The sequence below is a fragment of the Rhopilema esculentum genome, chromosome 14 (genome assembly GCF_057945365.1).
Source record: "Rhopilema esculentum isolate cy_ngs chromosome 14, ASM5794536v1, whole genome shotgun sequence".
NCBI lineage: Eukaryota > Metazoa > Cnidaria > Scyphozoa > Rhizostomeae > Rhizostomatidae > Rhopilema > Rhopilema esculentum.
The window spans coordinates 9,214,464-9,236,803 of NC_142828.1; the positions used below are offsets into that span (position 1 = coordinate 9,214,464).

At 37.1% G+C, this 22,340-nt stretch overlaps 2 protein-coding genes across 2 annotated transcripts; one reads left to right on the top strand and one right to left on the bottom strand.

Annotated features, from left to right (window-relative positions):
- The first annotated feature begins 111 nt into the window (after positions 1-111).
- LOC135695944 (uncharacterized) lies at positions 112-1,823 on the top strand. The gene is made up of 3 exons (XM_065215173.2): positions 112-268; positions 603-702; positions 1,287-1,823. The coding sequence occupies exons 1-3, from the start codon at positions 189-191 to the stop codon at positions 1,767-1,769; spliced, it is 663 nt and encodes a 220-aa protein (XP_065071245.1). The 5' UTR covers positions 112-188; the 3' UTR covers positions 1,770-1,823.
- A 1,790-nt stretch (positions 1,824-3,613) lies between these two features.
- On the bottom strand, positions 3,614-20,948 carry LOC135695942 (eukaryotic translation initiation factor 3 subunit A). The gene is made up of 19 exons (XM_065215170.2): positions 20,791-20,948; positions 16,898-17,222; positions 16,236-16,399; positions 15,697-15,755; positions 15,329-15,469; positions 13,664-13,872; positions 13,013-13,184; positions 12,563-12,754; positions 12,065-12,181; positions 11,339-11,431; positions 10,669-10,761; positions 9,904-10,041; positions 9,336-9,545; positions 8,911-9,015; positions 8,272-8,385; positions 7,843-7,965; positions 6,734-6,887; positions 5,710-6,501; positions 3,614-3,821 (listed from the first exon to the last, which is right to left on the bottom strand). The coding sequence occupies exons 1-19, from the start codon at positions 20,837-20,839 to the stop codon at positions 3,718-3,720; spliced, it is 3,354 nt and encodes a 1,117-aa protein (XP_065071242.1). The 5' UTR covers positions 20,840-20,948; the 3' UTR covers positions 3,614-3,717.
- Between the last annotated feature and the right edge of the window lie 1,392 nt (positions 20,949-22,340).

The following is a 22,340-nucleotide window of genomic DNA, read 5'->3' on the forward strand; positions in this document are numbered from 1 at the left end:
TGCTTTAACTCGTTGAGGGAGAGGCAACTGCCCCTAGTTGCCCCCCCCTCAAATCCTCCACTGGGACAGTAAATACAAAAGAAAGATGTTATAATCTCTAAATAAAGTATTGCCCTATTGGATGTCATGTGAATTGGCCTGCGAGGTTTTCGAATTTCGTTGCACGCAACTAAATTAAAAAGTGCAAGATGGCAGGAAGTGCGGCAGCCGAATTAAGAAATTTTGTCAGAATATGCAAGAAAATAGTGTGTGTTGGTAGAAATTACATGTAAGTTGTTCGGTAATTTAATAGATTAATGTGCATTCGTTTACAATGCTCCATTGGCGTTCTGTGTGTATATGTAAACTGTGGCACGACTCTGAATAGGCCTAGATAGTTTAATGACATTTCGTTAATTCCAAACACTGTCAATGATCGAATTAAGTATTTTGAAATCAATATATATGGTACCAGCTCCAATACCTACCGTTTTAGAGACTCTAGTGGTGTAATCCATACCCATTTTTCTGAGAAGACAGAAATATTATCGAAAATGTTGCTCTAGTTATTCAATGAAAACTTTAAATATATGACCACCTTTGCTAATGGTTTTGTCCCACAGAGAACATGTTGCAGAACTTGGGAACACTGTCCCAGAGAAGCCACTCATATTTCTCAAACCAACAACATCATTTTTAGAAGAAGGCCAAGGAAATATCAAGGTCTGTTGGCCAATTCTCGTTATCATCTTCAATATGTCCTTTTGAGCTGCAACTAGACCTCATTTAGGCCAGTTCTGAAAGAGAAAGGATATGTATTTCTGCAACTCAATGCTAGCAAACGGAGAAAAATTATATATTGGCAATGAATCAAGACATGCTCCGATATAATGGTTGACTCATGGGGATTATTCCTTAAAGTATTACTGATGAGATGTAGCACTGCATTCTGAAATTGAAATTGCAAGCTTCTATTTAATGTTTTTATATATGAAATTGAAATCAAAAGCTTCTATTTTATGTGTGGCATAATTGAGAAAGGTTTTCATTTCATTGACAACCCTATCAGATATGGCAAAAATTTAATGCTTTTCAAAATGGCATTGAAGAAAGCAACATTTTAAATCATAAAAGCTTTTGACTTCTCTCAAATCTACAAAATTATAATACAGTTTAGTCCTTAAATAGAATATAAGGATTGTTATTGGTAACCCTCACCTTATTTGTAATCCCTCTTTTTCAAATTGGTTTCAGATTGAATTTCTGATGTCTCAAAATCTCTACCATTAATTTTTTACAACTTGCAGGTACCCCCAGGCTGCTCAGAGTTACATCATGAGGTAGAGCTGGCAATCATTATTGGTAAAGATGGCAAAAACATTGAAGAGGCTAATGCAATGAACCATGTTGGAGGGTATGCACTAGCTTTGGATATGACTGCTAGAAACTTACAAAATGATGCAAAGAAAAAAGGAATTCCATGGACCCTTGCAAAAGCATGGGACACATTTTGTCCAATCAGCAAGTTTTTGCCAGCAGATGCAGTGCCAAACCCACAAGATGTCCATTTGTGGCTAAAAGTTGAGAATCAAATAAGGCAGGATGGGAATACCAAGGATATGATTTTCCATATCCCAAAACTCATCAATTATATCAGTGGTGTTATGACCCTAAATGTTGGTGATGTGATTCTCACAGGCACACCATCAGGAGTGTCCCCAGTTAAATCTGGTGAGACTATCGAGGCTGGACTAGGTGAACAAATCAAAATGAAATTCATGGTTGAATAGTAAAAAAACTTAGTTTGACTTAAAATTATTCATGATTTGCAGAAAACTAGATGATTTGATGTCTTTTATATAGAAGCTAAACTATTATCCTATATAAACTTTATATAACTAGTATCAAGGTCGTTGGAAGGTTTTCGAGGCCCTGGGGCAAGACAAGGCCAATGCAAACGGTTTTTTGTGACCACAACCTTTATATTGGCCTTAAATACATTGATGAGTATTTCTTATAGTCACTTCTTGCCTTCATTAAAAACATTTTAATATTTTTAAGCATTCTTTTGCTATGATTTGCCTCCTTGGCCCCTCTCTTAGTAGCCTTGACAAATATTGCAAATATTTGAGAAAGAAATTTTTAAGACTAGATTTGATATTTGGTAACAAACACAATAAAAATCACTGTACTTAATGAGTTGAAGTAAAATGAATATATAGGTAGGAAAAAGTGCCTATAAACCATTCACAGAAAGGAACATGTGCTGAAGCTTTACATCTTTATTGTAATTTTCCTGCCTTGCATGTCACCACCACCTTTCAATAATTCTTATATAATAATTAAAATAATTCCTGTAAAAAATAATCAGCTCCAAGCTTCATTTGAACCCCACCCAGTCTAAGTTGAACCACACCCAGTCTCAAATGAAGCACATCCAGTCCCAAATGAAGCACATCCAGTCCCAAATGAAGCACATCCAGTCTCAAATGAAGCACATCCAGTCTCAAATGAAGCACATCCAATCTCAAATGAAGCACATCCAGCCTCAATTAAACCACAACAAATCACAGTTGAACTACATCTAGTCCCAAATGGGCCACACCCAGTATCAGATGGTACACAACAAATCACAGTTGAGCCAGACTTTTTCTCATATGAATCACATTCAGTCTCAGTTGAACCACACCCAATCTCAAAGGAACCAAACCTGATATCAAACAAACCAAACTTGATCTCAAATGAACCGCACCCTTCCTAAGTAACCATAACCAATCACAATTGAAGCACATCCAGTCTTTATTGAACTGCAATCAATCGCAAATGAACCGGACCTAGTCTCAAACGAACCACATAAAGTCTCATTTGAACCAAGACAATCAAATGCAATAAAACAGATCCAGCTAGCTGCATCTCCACTTCTATAGGCTCCTATGATCAAACTATGATCAAAGCATTACTTTCGGTTCATCAGTGCCCCATGCTAAAATAAACTTGGGATAACATTCCAGCAGCACATTCCTGTCTTAAAGGTGCTATCAATGTACCAAAAGTACATTTAACAGAGGTTATCAAAATTTGAGACATCTTGTTGTCTTCACTAGACTAGACTAGTTCAGGGGTGATGCCAAAATTTTTTTTGGAGGGGTAAAGAAGTGCTTTTTGTCGACAAAAAAGGGGGCGCATCTCACTTTTTAAGGGTGTAGTCAAAAGATAAATACTCTTATATGCTGACAGAAATGTTGATATGTTTGTTGCAAAATAACAATTGTTGCAAAAAGGGTCCAGGGTGAGTACAAAATTAGTTTCTTTTGCCTGGAAAAAATCCTTTATGTGTTGACAGACAAATTATTGGGGGGGGGGGGGGTACCACACTCCCTCCGTACCCCTCTTTGGCAACGCCCCTGTACTAGTTGTCGGTAGCCTTTCATTTCAGAGTATTACATCTTAGCATCCAAAGCAGCTCTCACATTCAAAATTCTGACTGTGTCAATTGTATTGTATCATCTTTCAATTGTGTTAATGACTGCAAATGTCATTCTGTTCCAAGCTGAGGCTAGTGGTCAAAACATAAAGCATGCTAAACTGTCCACTAATGATCAGTGCTAGAAAACCAAACACATAAACTAAGATGACAAAATATCTGAATAACAATATACCATTCTAGTTTTAATCAATTAATGGTAAGCACATCAATGCATTTGATCTAAGTGTCAATTCTAGAACATGACAGGCAGTTTAGCGTCGAACTCTTGTCCAGCCATCTGAATCTTGATCACCCTGATGTCCTTGTCGGTCCCGATCTTGACGAGATCCAACTCTTGACGCTTGCCATGAGCGCCCTTTAATGAAATGAAAAATAGTGTAAGGTATATTGTTAATTAGACTGATACCCTCACTAGAAAAAGTTTGACGACTAACGTTTGATAAACCAAAAAAACATAATATATTTATTCACATCTCCAAACAGATAACTGCTGTTAACCCAAAAAGTAGAATACGCTACACAAAAAGTTGTTTAGACGTCCAAGGGATGTTAAAGTCTAATCTTGAACCCTTGTTTATCTATGGGACAAAACAAACCCCTTGTTTATCCTTAATTTCAAACGAAGAAACTATTTTTTAGTTGCCTGGCTTTTATTTTACAGAAAGGCCTTGCACTTTTCCTTCCCTTGATTTCATATAACTCTAATGAGCTTTTTAAGATCAGGTCCATCAAGAAAAACAATGCATTGTTCTGTTTAGACAGATACAACAAATATGCGACGATGAGAGGAGAGAAGCAATTACCGAAACTTGAATTTAGCAGTTTTTGTGGAAAATGGCATGCATAGAGGGAAAAAGAAACCTCTCAATTGATATCTTAATACAAAGAATATATCTCTATTCGGTGACTATATAGCACATGGCATTGCCAACGTATCTTGACCATACAATATCTGTCTCGAGCACGTCCCCAATTAATATTTATTGGTTGAACTTCGTAAAAAAGCACACTAAAACTCATGCTAGTAAGACCTGTTTGGCCTTGCTATCACAAAAACTCTTCAAGTCTTCAGCCAAAAGGCAGTTGTAAGAAGAGGAAAGCACCCTCTTACATGATCGATCCAGGCGCATAAATTATCTACTTGGAGCTAGCTGGAACAAAACAGTTGGATCATAAAGGTTAAAATTCACGCTGAGAATGATCTTGGAATGCCAAAAGAGACAGTAAAGACGTCTGTACAAATACTGTTGGTGAATCAGATAATAAAAGAGAATGGGACGTCTCAGTTTTGCCATCTAGTGACGATTTGTAGCCTGTAATCATATATACCTTTTTTGAACAAGAACCTTCAGGCATCCGTGCCATAATTTCCACAGAAATTCACTCACAACCGTTCTTCTTTGGTGTAGCTTAAAAACTGCTTGAAATAGTCACTATCACACTTTACGAGAAATATAAACTCTGTTGTGTTTAAACACTTACAGTTTTTCAGTATTTTAATATTTTCGAATGTGTAAGTTTTTATTCCATGTAAACAGATTTCCTATCATGTTGATATAAAGTTCCTTGGTATAAGATATGTTACCCGTCTGTCAAGACCCTTAAGACAAAAAACAGGCTTCTAGTTCCAGTAGATTCGCCATTTGATGACGTCACGGAAACCTTAAATATCTATACACGCTATCTTATGATGATATTATGGTTGTTTTCTAAAATCTTTTTTCTTCAAATGACGAGCTTCCACGATGAAATAAAGATATGTCTGAAACCTTGACAAAAACGTCTGATGACCATTGATCTCTTGTCATCCATTCTTTTGTAAAACTGTTTTGCTTGAAATGATAAGCGCATAAAATAGTACACAGGCCTGGTGCAAAAAGAGAGATAAGGCATGTCCCCAGTTCATATCTACACCTTATCACCTAGGAAAATCGATCTCTCATTAACTGTTATCAACGATCTCTAGAGAAATGACGTCTTCAATGGAAGGGGAGGGATTTATCAATTTCTTAAAAACACTTCAGTCCGAATCTTAGACCTTTAAAAACCCGTGAAGTGTGTAACAGTAGAAAGTTTAAAAGCAATTTTCTTGTGAGACTGTAATATAACAGTATTTTCTTCAATTTTCCTAAAATTAGGACAAAACGCTTTTATTAGGACAAATATCCCAACACGCAAAAATTGCTTACATTGTTTCATAGGTTCTGCAAATTATTTCTACCATGGTGTGATAAGATACTGACCTTCCGTCTTGTCTCTAGGGGCTTCATCTCTTCTCCAACCACTACTATCTCCGTCTCCTCGCCATCCGCCACCAAAGCCTCGCTCCCTTCTACTGTCCCCTCTATCTGAATCCCGTGTGAAATCACGTGGCCTACCACCATCGCGATCAAAGTCGCGTGGCCGTCCACCATCACGATCAAAGTCACGAGGCCGTCCACCATCACGGTCAAACTCACGAGGCCGTCCACCATCACGGTCAAACTCACGAGGCCGTCCACCATCACGGTCAAAATCACGCGCCCGACCACCATCACGATCAAAGTCACGTGATCTACCACTGTCTCTGTCAAAATCCCTAGAACGTCCACTGTCACGGAAGTCGCGGGAACGATCTCCATCACGTGACATGTCTCCTTCAGGCGCAGCTTCACCAGCATTCATACGAGCCCTCATACTCGGAGGTATGTATTTTCGACCAGTTCCGCTGCTTGCCTCTCTTGCAGGAGGAGCTTCTCGTCCCGTATCTCTACTGGGTGTAGTTGCTTCAGGTCTTCGCCATGTTCCACTGTCCTCTCCATCCCGTGGACGACGTTGTCCATCTCTTGCATCCCTTGGATCCACTTTGGCTGCATCCACATTACGTATAGGGGGTTCCCTGTCTTCTTGTTCCATTCGGCGAATTTTCTCTTCAATCTCCCTTTCCTTCTCCAATTTTTTCCTCTCGATATCTGCAAGTTTTCTTTCTCTTTCCTCTTCTTCTTTCCTCTTCGCCTCCAGCTCCATGGCAAGGCGTTTTTTCTCTTCTTCTTTTTCTGCAAATAAAAACCTATCAGTTGCGGAAACCAAATCCACTCTACAGCGCCGATTATTCTACTTTTACTGCTTTATTGCATAGCTGATTTAAAGTAGCGATCCCTTGAATTACAAACCATCCAAAAAAAAGCTAGACAGACAATCTAACGATCTACTAGCCTCGACCGTTTAGAAGATAAACCTTTAAGGTAGCGGCCAGATCAGTCTAAGTATAAACATGGTTTCACAAACCTCGCAAAATTCTCTCCTCCTCAGCCTTTCTGGCAGCCTCTCGCTTCTCCTCGATGTAATTCCTTTTTCTCTCTTCGATTCGCTGTTTTCGACGAGCTTCAAGTCTTTCTTTCCTCAGCGTTTCAAGACGATCCTCAAAGTCTTTCAGTCTTGCCTATAAAAAACACGGAATCATTAAAAATGCCATACAATGGGATGCTTACAGAGGGAACTTTAAAGGAATCAAGAAAAGCAATCTGACCTTTATAAGCATTATCGTGGATATTCTGTAGATTTGTGAAAACGAAATGCTTAATCGGAGAGTTTTACCCCCATTGAATTAAACATAACAGAAATGTTTCATCTCAATTGAAATATTCTATGCAATACGCTCAGCAACTGCCAACCAATCTCCCAGAGTCCTAGGGTTCAGAATCGTTACGGAGGAGGGGTGGTTCAGGAAAAGGAGGTACAAAGTTATCTCTCTATCCCTCAACATTAAAGTACTGACGGAAAACACAAATTACTCATAGGAAACAAAACACATGGTTATAAAATTGCAAGGTACTGCTCCTGCTCAAATAATTTTCATCATAGATATTCATCTAGAATTGAAAACGGTTGAAAATGTAGCCTTTTTATATACTGAAGATGAAAGAGCCTTATTGTTAGTCAAGGCTAGGCTTTGACCCTAGGTTAGTCAAGGCTCAAACTGACCCTCGGTTAGTCATGGCTCAAACTGGCCCTAGGTTAGTCATGGCTCAAACTGGCCCTAGGTTAGTCAAGGCTCAAACTGGCCCTAGGTTAGTCATTGCTCAAACTGGCCCTAGGTTAGTCAAGGCGCGAACTGGTCCTAGGTTAGTCAAGGCTCAAACTGGCCCTAGGTTAGTCAAGGCTCAAACTGGTCCTAGGTTAGCCAAGGCTCAAACTGGCCCTAGGTTAGTCAAGGCTCAAACTGGCCCTAGGTTAGTCAAGGCTCAAACTGGCCCTAGGTTAGTCAAGGCTCAAACTGGCCCTAGGTTAGTCAAGGCTCGAACGGCCAGTGATCCAAGACTTTGGGCAGGCATTGTAGGTAGGTCATAGTTCACAATAGTCCTGAATAAGTTAATAGCGATCAATTAATAACAAACCTCGAAAACATCAGCCCTCTTCTTCTCAAGATCATTGACGAATTCGTCCTTGTCTTTGATCATTCTTCCAAGCCTGTTTTTAGTCTTCAATGCAATCTCGTGCTCTTTCTCAGCGGTGGCAATCTGGAACAAAACAGATATACTTAGCTAATTAGACACCCCATTGCAATAAAAACAGAGGAAATCAGAATTTCAGCGAAAGAAATAGCTTATCATTGAAAAATGATGACTGCATATGATTTTTGACTAAGTGTCGATATCAAAGTCTTCTACAGTCTATTTCTTACAAAATATTAGGAACCTTTAGGACTATCAGGTCGATTGTTTTGAGGGCAATGCAGTTAAAAGACGTCTCCAAAAATGCATATATTGACTCTAATCTCAACCTGAAATAACTTCAAATAAACTAAAAAAGGCATGACGGAGTACCATTTCCTCCTCTTGCTGCTCCCAGAATATTTTATCCTTGACGGAGTCTTCCTCGTACTTCTTCTCCAGCAAAGGGATTTCTTCCCTTCTCATTGCACGTGCCATGTAATCAATCTACGAAAAAAAATACACTCGGTCAAATACATAAGAAAGTCAGACACAACATTAGAATTATCAAGATGAGAGTATTTCCAACTACAGGTTACCAGACCTTATGTAACACTTGCTTTATGCCATTTGCATCGACTTGCTCACTGTTAAAAATTTGATGCCGATGATTGATGACGACAACAGTCAATCTGTCATGACTGATTATGATAGAATTAGTGAAAATGAATTGTAATTATGATAATGATGATTATTTTGATAAAGATGATTGATGATGGTAATATCAAAAATAATGACAGGTGATGACGACGCTTAAGCGATTCTGATTACGGTGGTGGTGATGATGTAGTGATTGTGATGTAGTGATTGTGATGTAGCGATTATGGTGCAGTGATTATGATGTAGTGATTATGCCTTGATTGACGATGACAACACTGATGACCTTAGCAACAAGTCTCCCAACATTAGCGGGTAGAGTTGCAATTGTATCAAAATATTCACAAGTAAGAGAATAGAGCATTACAAACTCACCCTCTTTTCCTGGGTCTTCATCTTCAAAGACAGCTCTCGTTTCTCTTTGTCAAGCTGCTCGACTTGGATACGTATGATGTCATCTTCATTCATATCCTCAATTTGCTGTTTAAGAAATGAACAGACAATTTCAGTCGCTGAAAAACCTTATAATGGAGTAAGCAGCATAAGCGGAAAATCAAAGACTTGAAACAATTTCAGTGTAGTATAAAATTAGAATTCATCGTGCTTAATGTCAGAACATACAAAATTGTGTGGCTGAACGGCATGAAAATTAGGGGAGGCTGTTGAACAACATATCGTAATATTGAATTTAACCTTGAATTGAAAGTTTGGAAAATGCAGCCTGCCAAGACAAAAACATAATCTACACTACAATTAGGAGATAATTTGACCAAAAGAAATTTGAAACGAAAGATGCCCACCTCTGATGTCAGACCTTTGAAGGCCTTCTTTCCAACATCACTTTCAGTCAGAGTTTTGACTCTTTCAAGCACTTGCTGTTTCTTAACCTTTGCATACTCCTGTTTCATTCGTTCCTCCTCACGTTTGGCTCTCTCTTCTTCAAGCCTACGTTCCTCTGCAGCCTTCAGCTTCTGTTGTTGCTCTTGAATCCTTGCTTGCTCTTTGCGTTCCTTTAAAGACAGAATAGTAATAGATTGTTCTTGTGGAGTTTACTGTGGCTACGCTTGCATCAAATGCCGTCAACACATACAAAATAAAATTGCCTCAAAGACTGTAATACAGAATGCATTTAAAGAAAGATAGAAGGCAAATTAGAAACAATGGAAATCAAAAATAAGTCAACATAAAGTTCATAACAACTTCTAAAATAATTTAATAAATATGAAAAATACAACAATTTTGAAACTATTTTTAATCTTACAGGATCTGACTAGTATAACAGTCAAACAATCGTGTCCAGGCAACAGCTGTCTTAGTCAACGAAAATGACCGAGAAGGTTATTTGAAGTTAGCTTTACCGGTTCTTACCTGTTTGGTTCTAATGTTTTCAATCATCTCTTTCCTTGCTTCGATGACAAATTTACGACTCAAGATGTGTGCATGCTCTTTCCTTTCTTGTCGTAGATACTGTTGGATAAGATGCTCTCTCTCTTGCTGACGATTTCTCTATAAAAAAAACGAAAGTTGTTCTACTTGTATCTAAATACTGGTATACTCAAAGAAAAAACATGTCGCGATACAATAAAGAATTATATCACAGCAGTAAACCCAAGATTGATTTTTATCTGAAGACAGGGGCAAATTGGGATGTAGGGGGTGTCACAGCCCCATATAGGATCGAAACAGTCGGTCCAGAACTATATGACAAGGCAGGAGAGACAGCCCGGCTTGCTCGTCGGAACCATAGGACTCTCTTCTTGAAAGCACTTATATACATAAACGATCATCCATCTATTCCTTCGAGATATGGTCTAGTTGAGGTCACAGTTACCCTCCCTTCCATGTTATCATTTGTTACCGAACATCATTCCACTTAAAACTTACTTATTTTACTCACTCACTCACTCACTCACTCACTCACTCACTCACTCACTCACTCACTCACTCACTCACTCACTCACTCACTCACTCACTCACTCACTCACTCACTCACTCACTCACTCACTCACTCACTCACTCACTCACTCGCTCACTCACTCACTCACTCACTGATGGAAGAAATTGAATAACAAAAAGAGGGTTTTTTAAAATCATACTTCGATAATAATTTCTAACCAAGATAAAACACTGTACCTTGATCATGTCCGGGCAAATGTATGTGAAGCAGTCCTGGAGTCCTTGAGATAGCTGGAACAATTGGCTTCTTGTCAACTCCGAAGGCAAAGACTAAAAGAAAAAAGTTCTTCAATAGGTGGCTGGTGTCACCTTTAATAGATAAATAGCCTTGGGCGTCCCTAGGCTGTCAAGATTTGAGTGGAAAACGGCTGTTTTAGTCGATGATTCTTCACATGGAAAATGTCTTCATATATTGTTGAAACAAAATAAATCGAGAGCTAGAATAAAAAATTCTGCTATTTCTCGGGCCAAATTTAAAAAATTAGAAAACTTGAAACATGCGAAAGAAAAACACAAATAACTCTAGGTGTAATACAATTTATCGTGGATGCAGCAGTGTATTATTTGTTTTTTAAATCAGTTGCTTCTTTACTCTTAACAAAATAGAACCTTAAACAGTACGTCTGAACAGGGATTTAGAAAAAAATGAGAAAAAGCGAATTTTCGCAGTGCACTTTCTATTCCTTTGTACTTCTGACTTCATCCGACATCGGCTGTACAACCGCCATTGTCTTTGCTTGGAAGAGGTCTAAGACTTTTCTCTGGCGCACACAAACAATGGTGCTCTACTGGCTTTAACAATTAATTAACTTCCAGGCAAGCCGTTGGCAATAGCCGTGGTACTTACCTGGATAAATGGACCCTCTGGGACATCTTCTCTCATCGCGACGACCATAGTTGAGCCAAAATTGACATACTGCTTACGGTGGTCAATAGACAACTAAGAGAATAAAATATGATTAAACAGCAAGTACGCAGGCGCAGGAATTCATCTGTAGTAAAATACTGTTACATATCATCTGCTGATGTAACCATGGAAACAATCTTCTAAGCCTGAGTAAACGACAACTTCTACTTTATTGCTTTTGAGCTTTCCCACACACTAGAGGCTGGCATTTACTCCAAAGTTTACACAATTCACACAATATTTATGTACGATCAGGGAAAATATAAACTCTTTACGGTAGAATTGAATATCACTTTTACAATTCATATCGACTCTCATTTATGACTACTGACATTGTGCAACTGTTTCTAAACTAACAACATCCACCTAGACGAATTACCAGTTGTCAAGTTGAAACCAGGAAGCAAGGCTGGCTCAAGGATTAAACGCAGAATTTCCAGTTTACAATCAATACAAATAGCCATTAATGCTGGCTTAAATGCATACGATTCAAATGACTTTGATCTGACTAGTCAAATCCATAAGTCTTTCAATGTATCGTTAGAAAATCTCTCAGGGGGATGTGGGACTTCAAATATTTCACATTGCATTGAACTGAGACAGTACAGATAAAAAAAGATAATATTTCAACTAGTCTCTTGGAGATTCTAACAAAGCTTTAAATACCTGCAGTTCTTTCTCTTTGACTGTATCAACAATAATTCTCTCCAACTTGTGCTCATCGAAAAACGGAACCAAAGAAGCAAGCTTCGAAAACTGCATTCTGTCATACACTTGCGAAACCTAAATGAATAGAGGCATCAAAGAGGGCATTAGCTAAATAATGTCGTTAACGTTGTAAGCTTAAGAGGCTGAGAAACCATGAAAATGATTTTAATGTGTATGCAAATTAGGAGTATCGTACCATGGGCTTTACAAGTTTTTCTTGAGAGGATGGGGAGGGGGGCAACGGATAAGCTTCAAATCCTAATATAAACAGATATGTGTCTCTAAAATTTATGGCTACAGGGAGTTGTCTCTTCTTCTATGCTAAGGCTAGCTACTTCTCAACTAAGCTGGAAATTTGATAAATTCCCTTTTGGAATATAAGTTGGAATAAACGAGTTCTGCAAGGTTGAATCAATCAAACAAAATGAGATTTCAAAGCAGGAGCACCCCCCTCACCTGTCTAAGCATTCTAGTGGCAGCTATGTCCATCAAAGGTTTCACATATTGCTGATAGTCATCGAGGTCTTTCAGTGTGTTCAAAACACCGTCCACTTTTTGGCAAATCTTTAAAGGCTGGAAATCCACCTCGATCCATTGGTACAAATTCGCAATTTCAGGAATCACGTTTGGAATGACATTAACTTTAAGCTGAAAAGCAAAGAAAAAATGAAAAGAAAATGTTCAGAGTCTAAGACATGGTACAAAACTGCAACGTGAATGGAAAGTAAGCGACTAGAAAGTTGGGAGTTAGTAGGCACTCACCCCTTACCCCTTTCCCCTTACCCGTTGCACTTCTGTTGTACCTCGAAACTAAAAAGCTTTTTATCAATAGATAAAAATATCGACCAAAAAGAAAATATCTATAGAAAAGCAGGTTTGGAATCGAGGCTCACGAAAAAGCAATACCATTTCCTTGATAAGATATTGCCTTGAAGGGATTGTCTGCAATCCCAGCAAACCAGAAAGCCGCTTGGCCTTTTCATGGGCAGTGTCATCGTGGTTCAGATACCCCTCTAGCTCACTTCGTCCAGCTGAGATCGGCACTGCTAAGGTCGCCAGGAGAACCTTTGAGCTGATTCTGCAAAAAAATAAAATGTCATCTAAAGGAATTGTCATCTAAAGGAATTGTCATCTAAGGGATATGTCATCTAAGGGATATGTCATCTAAGGGATATGTCATCTAAGGGATATGTCATCTAAAGGAATTGTCATCTAAAGGATATGTTATCTAAAAGAAAAGCAGTAAACAAGGACAGGAATTCGCAACCTCAGCACGGGATTTGATGTACAACAAGGAGCTCATCCTTTAATTGGCACTAACCAGTAAACAAAATATCAAAAAAACAATTTACGCAAAAACATATCATTTAACCACATTTTATAGGAAAACAAAGCCGAGTAAAATTTCTCAATTTTTTTTAATTATATAAAAAAAAGGACTCTACAACGGAACACCTATTTTCTGCTAGGCTATTCCACCATTCTTTTCTGCTAGGCTATTCCACCATTCAATAAGTATTTACATAATTCCGCATTTTCACATTGTACAATACTTACTTCTGTGTCTCCTCTTGGCTGATGCTCTTTTTCTGTTCTTTGTACAGAACATACAATCGATGCAAAGTTGCTGCATGGAATTGGCAATTTCCAGCTTTCCAGAAAACCAATGCCATCTTTTCATAATAATTCGCAAGCACGTGGGGCTTTGGTGGCTTCTTGGACAACTGCATTAAGCCATGAATGTCTTCAATGGCTTTGAAGGCTTCCTGAAATTGTTATGAAAACAGGTAGATGTTTAGCAACACAGCACTGCTCATGTTTTGATTAGGCTTTTGGGGTAAAGAGTGATTATTCCACAGCACTCTTCAACCCATGATTCCATATACGTGATTTCGCCCATGCGTGGACATTTTCAACACTTATAATCATCTCTATAATTATCGTAAAATTTTATTTTAACCTCTGCAACGAAACATTATTTTGAAATGTGTAGCCAAAATATCTTCAAAATCATCTTTATCGCTGTGACTTTTTGAATCTCTTTCACCACCTTCATTAGCTCTTTATATTGGTGTGTGGAGGAAAAAATGAAGCTCAAATAATTTAAAAGCTTTAGAATTGTCGCAATGTTAGACAGTGAGTATTAAGTGAACTTCACGCCAAAAGAACAACGGTGATAAGAAGGATCAAACTTGCCATCAATGATTGCTTGGAATTCAGTAAAAAATAATGTAAGTTTTTTTATGTTTTCTCCTTTCTCATTCCGACCATCGCACCATAAGTATAGGACTTTTTGTCTTTATCTAGGCACAAGAGTTCACCCATACAAGCGGAACTATTGTACATACAAAGATAATTCGTACGATCAATAATTACATAGGAGAATCTACCAATTTTGGAATATTTCTACAGAAATACGAGAAAACCGCTATTGTGTAGACAGAAGGAGTTCGTTATCACCTTAGGACTCCAATGGTAGCATTTTCAGTAGCAAGTAGCACTGACTGGGCAACCTTAACATTCATGTGCTCACGCTTCTGATTGGCCTTTTTCGATCCACATCTGAGCAAATATATTTCCTAGCGTAGAGTTTTCGATCTATGTTCTGATGTTTTATACTCTGAAGAGTGTCAGATGCAAAGCTTTAGGATCCTAAATGTTTGCTTTTTTTAATTTCATAGTACGAATTAGTACTGTCACAGCAAGAAGAACAAAATACCTTAAGTTTGAAATTATTAAAATATGTCTACTTATAGTTAAAAATTAAAAATAACAATACAAGGGTCTAAAGCAAAGCTGTTCAGTCTAATGTTGAAAGTCTTTAATAGTATCTCTAGCAGATATTCCTGGATCTAAAGTGATATTTCACTACTGCTTGAACAAGGAACTAAATACAATGACTATGACATCTGTCTTGTCAATAATGGGAGTCTGATTCTTGTTCAGGATACTTAGTGATTTTGTGCCTCTGTCTAAGAAAGTGTGCAAATCAGTATATGATACAAAGGGTTAACACATGTCTGCGATGCATTCTCCTGTATGCTACTATTTATTGCAACCCTAGGTTGTGTGTGAAGCTGAAAGAGAAGCCTTGGGCTAATAACAGGCTTATCATACCTTTATTTTAGCATTTGTAATTATATATCTGCTAGCTTATCTTCAATATTATGAACTTATCATGGTTAGGAATGTATTCCAGGAACTTAACTTCCAGCTACATACCTGCCAAAGTTCCATTTGGATGGCGCTTTCAAGCTGTGACAATCTTGTCTCCACATGCATTTGTAAGCTTTCAGTGTTATTAAGATTAATGGCATTGGGCTGTCCTTGGTACTTCTGGATTTGTGTCAAATGATTACGAATCTGAAAAAGTAATAGACAGTTTATCAGATATGTTTGAATGGCATTCAAAAATAAATGTCACTTTCCATATCCAAAATAATTTTGACAAGAGTTGTGTAATGTGGTATGAATCAAAATATTATTAAGAACTTAACATTAAAAAGATGACATCTTTCTGTGTCTCAGCACTAGAATCAATAAACACTTTGGGAATTCAAAAAATAAAGTTAAATGAGTTTTTAACTCACATGATCACAAAGCTTTCGGAACTCAGTTCTTCTGTTGTATCTTAGGCAAAACTTAAATGCTGTATAGAAAGATAGAACCAAAAATTATTTGAATTCTTGGAAGTTTGAAGTTAAAAGCAGTACCTTTCAAAATAAAATCACCACATATAACAGTTTGAGATAAATATAAACAACAATTCTAACAATATACAGCTAGCTAAAAGTGATTCAAATAAATAACTTCAATATTTGAAACACAATGTTTGTTTCAAATGTTTCTTAGATGTTTCTTAAGTATATACATAAATTCGTATGTTAGTATTATTTTAAATTTTCAAGATATACTTTTCTGGAATGGAATTTTGTAGCAATATCTTTTGAAACAGTAATGACATTTTATTGAATGTTAACCGATCAATAGAACTGAAATTATTTGAAATATGTGCACTTTGAACTACATATGTTTATAAGGAGGTCTTGATCTCTTGGTTGTGAGATCGAAGCAAGGTATAGAACAGAGATGGGGGTTTTTCACCTTAGATAATAGATGTTACAACTACCTTGCTGGGCAGTATCTTGATACAATCTTTCCACACGATTATTATTCCTCAGCAAATCTAATACATTTCTGTAAGCTTCCCAGAGAAACTTGACCCATGGTGTCAACAGCACTCTGTCTGTCCTGTCTTGGGTGTCTTCAACACTGACACTACTCAGAAGCAGCCTAAAATGTGTATGAGAATTGCAGTAAAACAAATGGCATTGCATTCAATTCATTGATCAAAACTTCATTTGTGGTCCTATTTATATCGCCTAGGTTTCTTGTACTCAAAGTTATTTTAAAACAAAAAAGAATAAGACAAGAGGCTTTCTTAATTACTAAGCAAATCTAGAAACACAATCATAATCATAAACTTCCTCCTGCTACTACCCTCAGGTTTATGATTTATTCAGTACTGTTGAAAGGAGGGGTTTTTGAGGTGAATTTCTGGGTCCTGAGTCTCAAGCTGTGCCCCTGCATCCCTGCCTCTGCCCCTGCACACAGGCCCCTACAGAAGGGCCCGTGTTGTTTATAGCTGCAGCCCCAGAGCTGGTTCTCGACAGCCCTGGATTAACATGTCACTAAGAAAAGACACAAATAAAATGCAGATATATCATAGTTCCTCACTATGTAAAGTAAATGTTCCTAAGTATTCCTTTTTTTGAAATTTCAAAACCTTACCCTTCTGGTGTTTGCACTTGATCCAAATCATCAACAATAACTTGCTCTCTAGACTGCTGCCTGGCATTTTCAGCTGTATCTTCAGCAAGCTTCAAAAAGAACCTGACAACATCTTCCAGTGATGCAATGTTAACTTGCTGGCAGATCAACTTATATTGGTACAAGCCCTCTTTGGCACTGACACTACGCTTCAGCTGAACACACAAGGTTAGGTAAAGCTTGAGGATTGGCTCATGAATCTTTTGCCAATTTCTATGCTTTTTGCTTTTTATGACCTCATAGAGGACATCAAGAGCAGCTTCCTTTGTTCCAACCTCAACAAATTCTGAAAGGAATTAAAGGAACAATAAATGAAAAAGAGCCTACAGATTTTATAAAATCCGCATAGTATATCTAACTGCACAAGTAAATGTGATGATAAAGCAAAATATATTGAGTAAATCAAAAGCAGGTAAGGTAAGATCAATGGATTAAATCTTGTTCAGAAGTAGATTTTAGCTGCCCTTGAGCTTTCAATGTTAAAGCTTACATTCTTAAGGATTGAGGTGGTACTAGAAAACTATAGATCAAGGGGTGCCAATGGCCAGTAAACTCAATGATTCAAGTACTACAAGGTCTCTCAAGTTAAAAGAAGTGAAAAATCAGCATGAGGCTGAAGGCCAGTGTGCTGTAAGAGGGATCATTAGCATTCCAAAGCATTGTATTATATTTGCTTTTCAGGATTCAAAATCTTCTTAGGAAGCAAAGCGATGTTGTGAGTAAATAAAGATTTATGGATATAAAATGTAAGGTCATTCTGTTTGAGAAAAGAGATGCATTTAAAAATGACTTCTAACAGACAGAAGGAAGAAAGAAAAGCAAGAAATTTGGCAGAGAAAACATAACCACTATTAATACTCTACAAATAATTTATCAAAACAAATCAGATCAAAACAATTTATCAAAATAAAAATCTATTACAACGCCCATTACAGAATAAGGACAACAAGCTATTGTAGAAAAAGAAACCAGCATAAAAAATTCAAAGAACTGTTCAAAGGTAAAAAGACCTAGAACAGCAATTTACCTTAAAAAACTATCAGCACAGATTATGTTACTCAGTTTAATTTGAAAGACTTTTTTAGTACTTATGCTATTATTCATTAAAGTAATGTTTCCTATGGTTACTTTCAAAACTCGGTAAGCAAGTGGTCACTTATGTATTGGGGCTAGTTTAGCACAGCACCACTATAATCCCCAGGAACCAGTTAAGGCCTATATACTTGAGAAGTAACAAATTTTTCATTAAAATTTCTGCACTGTTCCCTATTCGTATATGATCACACAAGTATGGGCTCTTTTCACATCAAATCACTGTCATTTGATCTCTCATCATAACTTTATCAACCAAGTCATGGTAAAAGTAATTGGTTAGTTAACTTGAAATATCACCAAATCAACAAAATTGACTGATTATGTTGTTCCTATTTTAAGCTTATGTTGTTCCTTTAGGCTATGTAGTCAAAAGAAACAAATTATTAAATTGAATTTTTTGTGTCACACTGTGTCATTCAGCTAGAAAGGCTAGACCTGCTCAATCGAAAGGACACCCACATTACACAGAACTCTGACAACGAAAAGTATTGTGCCTCCAATGAGAGCCTTGACCTTCATAAATTTTTTTCTATGATTTGACATTCACCGCAAAAGACAATAAATTTATGGTGTGACTATTTGGCAATGTAAATGGTTTTTCATCACAATGTGATACATAAGATATTGTCTACGGGTTTGCCATTTCCAAGGCAGGCATGAAGCCAGTACTGAAAAGGTGGGCGAGCAAAAGGGGCAAAGCCAAACATTTTTCTGGAGGGGTGTAGTATTGTTTTTGCAGACAAAAGGGTGTGTCTCACTCTTTCTGGGTGTGGTCATAAGATAAGTAATTTTATATGCTGCTTTTTATGTATTTTATATGCTGCAATGCAGAGTCAAGGTCAGCTTGACAACTGAGCGAAGTGAAGGAGCTGGTTGCTTGTTATTTGAAGGCAAGAACTTAAGTAACGGTATTGAAGAACTTAAAGGCAGTCTGTCCCCTCAATGATTAGCTAATATGAACAATTAGTCTTCCCACCTTAACAGATTATGCTGCTTGCTTTGAATGGCCTAGCTGCAGTAGTGGAAAACATTTGAAACTGCGGAAATGGCAATTGGAAATGGCAAAAAGATTTAATTACTGGAATTGAATGATGATAATGGAAGCATTTCCTTTCCCTGTTGACATATCTGTCGAACAAACAAAAAAGGGAACCAAATTTTTTTAGCTACAGCTTCACTTCAACAGGAACACAGCCATTTAATTCAGAAGCTCTGGAATCAAATTGTCTCTGATTGGTTTAACTAGTTTAATTATCGATCAAGCTCAATGGTGCATGAATTTCACTCCTGTGAAAATAAAGTTGAGCACACTAGGGGACAGGCTGCCTTTAATTAACGGTGTTGCAAAATTTTCAAAAAATTAACATTGCAATGGATAAAGAGTTAGATAGAGATTTATCATCTTGCACTGGATAGATAAATAATTTTTGCAATGTAATGAATTTTGTGTAGAGTCTTTGTAAACTTCCTTCACTGGCGATTAGAAACAAAAACATCTGAAGGGAAGTCTTGTTTTCTTTTACATAGAAAACTTAAAAATTAACTGTAAAAGGGAACTAAGCCATAATGATAGTTGCAACAGGCTTTGTCATATTAAAAAAGTTATTGAGCTTGGCATCTTAGCTGGGAGCATCTACCTTGCTCAGTGCCAAAAACAAGCATTCAACACAGGCTGAAGCATATCAGTAGTTGGATTGACTCGATATAGCATTGTGTGGACTGGTTCACAGTCAATATTGGTTTTCACCTTGAATGCACAGATACACAAATTTTGTTAAGACCAACTTTTTATCAAGATTCATGTAGGAAGATGCCATCAACTATGTTTTTAAGACAAAAACATGTTTTCATCCTAGAACTTTTGGATGGGTACAGAGAGGCAAACAATTCTAGTTGGACGGGCAATGCCCCTGTGCCTGCCCTTAGCTTTGTGCCTGTTCCGAGGTTTCTGAAATCTATGTTTTGACGGAATCAAAACCCACAACCTTCCCTTACATTTTAGTGATATAAGAAAGAAGCTAGGAAACAAGAACATGCATATATGTTTGAGCATACAAAAGTTACATTTGTCTAGACCTTGGATAAAAATTCCAATAAAAACAGTGTTCCTCCCTTTTTTATTTAGAACAACCAAAATTATGTCAACCTTGTTGATTTGAGGTAATTCTTCAAAACAAGTAGCGGGACTTTAATTATTCTTGGAGCTTGTGTTAACAGCTTTAAGTTCTGGAAACGAGCAACAAATATGCAAGTTTAGGGCGAGCAATATTCTTTTAAAATTCCTAATATTGGATGATTGAGCCTGAACATTCTTATAAGGAAAAAATGTATAAGCATAATGAAATGTATGATCACATCCAGGAGTTTTTGTAAGCTACCTGTGTAACAAAAATTTAATTCAAGATTTTGCTGATCTTACATAGCGAATGTAACAGAGCTTCACTGATGCAAACTCCTATTCAAAAATACAACAAATCTTTTCAGGTGAATTATGAAAATTTCTAGTGGAGTATATATTGGATGGCCAAATTCGACGTTTTCAAGCATCTTATTTTTTCAAAACTCCATACCAAAAAAAATTAGCTATTGTGGATTACACATATGCTATTGCTGGTGACGGTAAGCTATAGAACATACAAAAAATAGATGATCCGTTTCTACAGGTTGGAAATTATGACAAAAATCGCAAAAACATCAGGCAACCAGACATCATAACTAAACGATTAGAGTAGTTTTAGAGCCAAAATAACAAAACTTACCATTTGCTCTTTTGAGTGCATTTTCTGGTTTCTGAAAATAGGCAGGCATCTTGAGCTCGGTTGTTGGTCAACCTTGGAAGTCGAAGAAACTATTCTTCCCTTCCTTCCAATTCTGAAAAAGAACGTGGGCAAATTCACAGGTAGAGGTCTGGTACCCATTCAAATAAAATGGCGGAATTCAGAAGATAATTCCCGCGTGCTCAGTTCAGTTCAGTTCAGTTCAGTTTCATATTTTAAATTCTCCACATACAATTTATCATAACAAAACTAATTAATACAAACAATTTACTAAACTACAATAATAACTATAATGCACCTAAAGTTAATACAACATACAAATACCGAACAAAGAACAAGATAAATTGCATGGGGCAAATACTTAAAGGAGGAGCTCTCTCAGTAGTTAAACTAATCGAGGAGAGAGCACCCCCTGTTTCAAAAATTTCTCATACAGATTCGATTATTTTAGGCATAAAAGAAACTATGGGCAGATGGTGAATTTATATATCAATAAGTTTACAATCAACTTTGGTAATGGTTTTGAAAGAGGAAGGCTTTGAGTTTCCGTTGAAAAATATTAGCAGAGGGTGATTTCTTTATTACCACAGGAATGTCTTTCCAGCATTTAGCTCCACAATAGCGCACTGACCTGATACCATATTGCAGGGTATTTTTTTGGGTTAGAAAAATATCATTTTTGGTGACTTGCCGTGTACCATATCGATGAACGTTCTTGACTGAGAGACCTCAGCTTGCAGTCACAGAATAGAGTTGCAGGTTCCCAAAAATGGAACTAGGGCTGTAAAAAAACTCTCAAGAACCAAGGCCAGCAAAAGTTGGGGGGGGGGAGGGGAGCATGGCCTTAACGGAGTTTTGTTTTTCTTTGGTCTTAAATTGGCTCGCAAGGTCTTTTTATAAACGGGAAATTTCTCAAAAACGTCACCAATAGAGAGAATTCAGCGGTTGGAAGAAAGGAAACTGCTGGAAAGAAAACTTTCGAGAATATGAGAAATAAATAATCGGTAGATTTTTTCTTTCAAAGTATTATCAAGGAAGCTTCAAAGTTTGATTGTATCGATAATACATTCCTACTAGGAAAAAGAAAACCTAGACGTGATTTTGGATTCTATTAAAACTCGTTTTGACCAGCACAGTTTGAAATTTTTTCAAACCCAAGGTTTTTTTGTTGAAAGCGCTTTATTCCCGACAAAATTACATCATAATTAATATCCAAACTATACAAAATTGCTTAACCTTTTATTTTTAGTGCATAGTTCATCTGTTGATACTTCAATGTTCATGTTTTTTATCAAACGGTGTTTCATTTACTCTTCTCCTCCATCTTATTTTGGTTACTTTAAAAATTTTAAAAAGGTTTTATTTAAAATGGGGTATTCTAGAATTTTGCAAAAACTTTCCTATTTGAAGTCAACACTATATCAGACGAGACTCTGGGACATGTTGGTAAAACAAAGCTTGAAAATATTGCCTTAGATTTTCTCTCAGTCAAAAGCCATTTTAGATTTTAGATAAAGTTTTATCGCCATCTC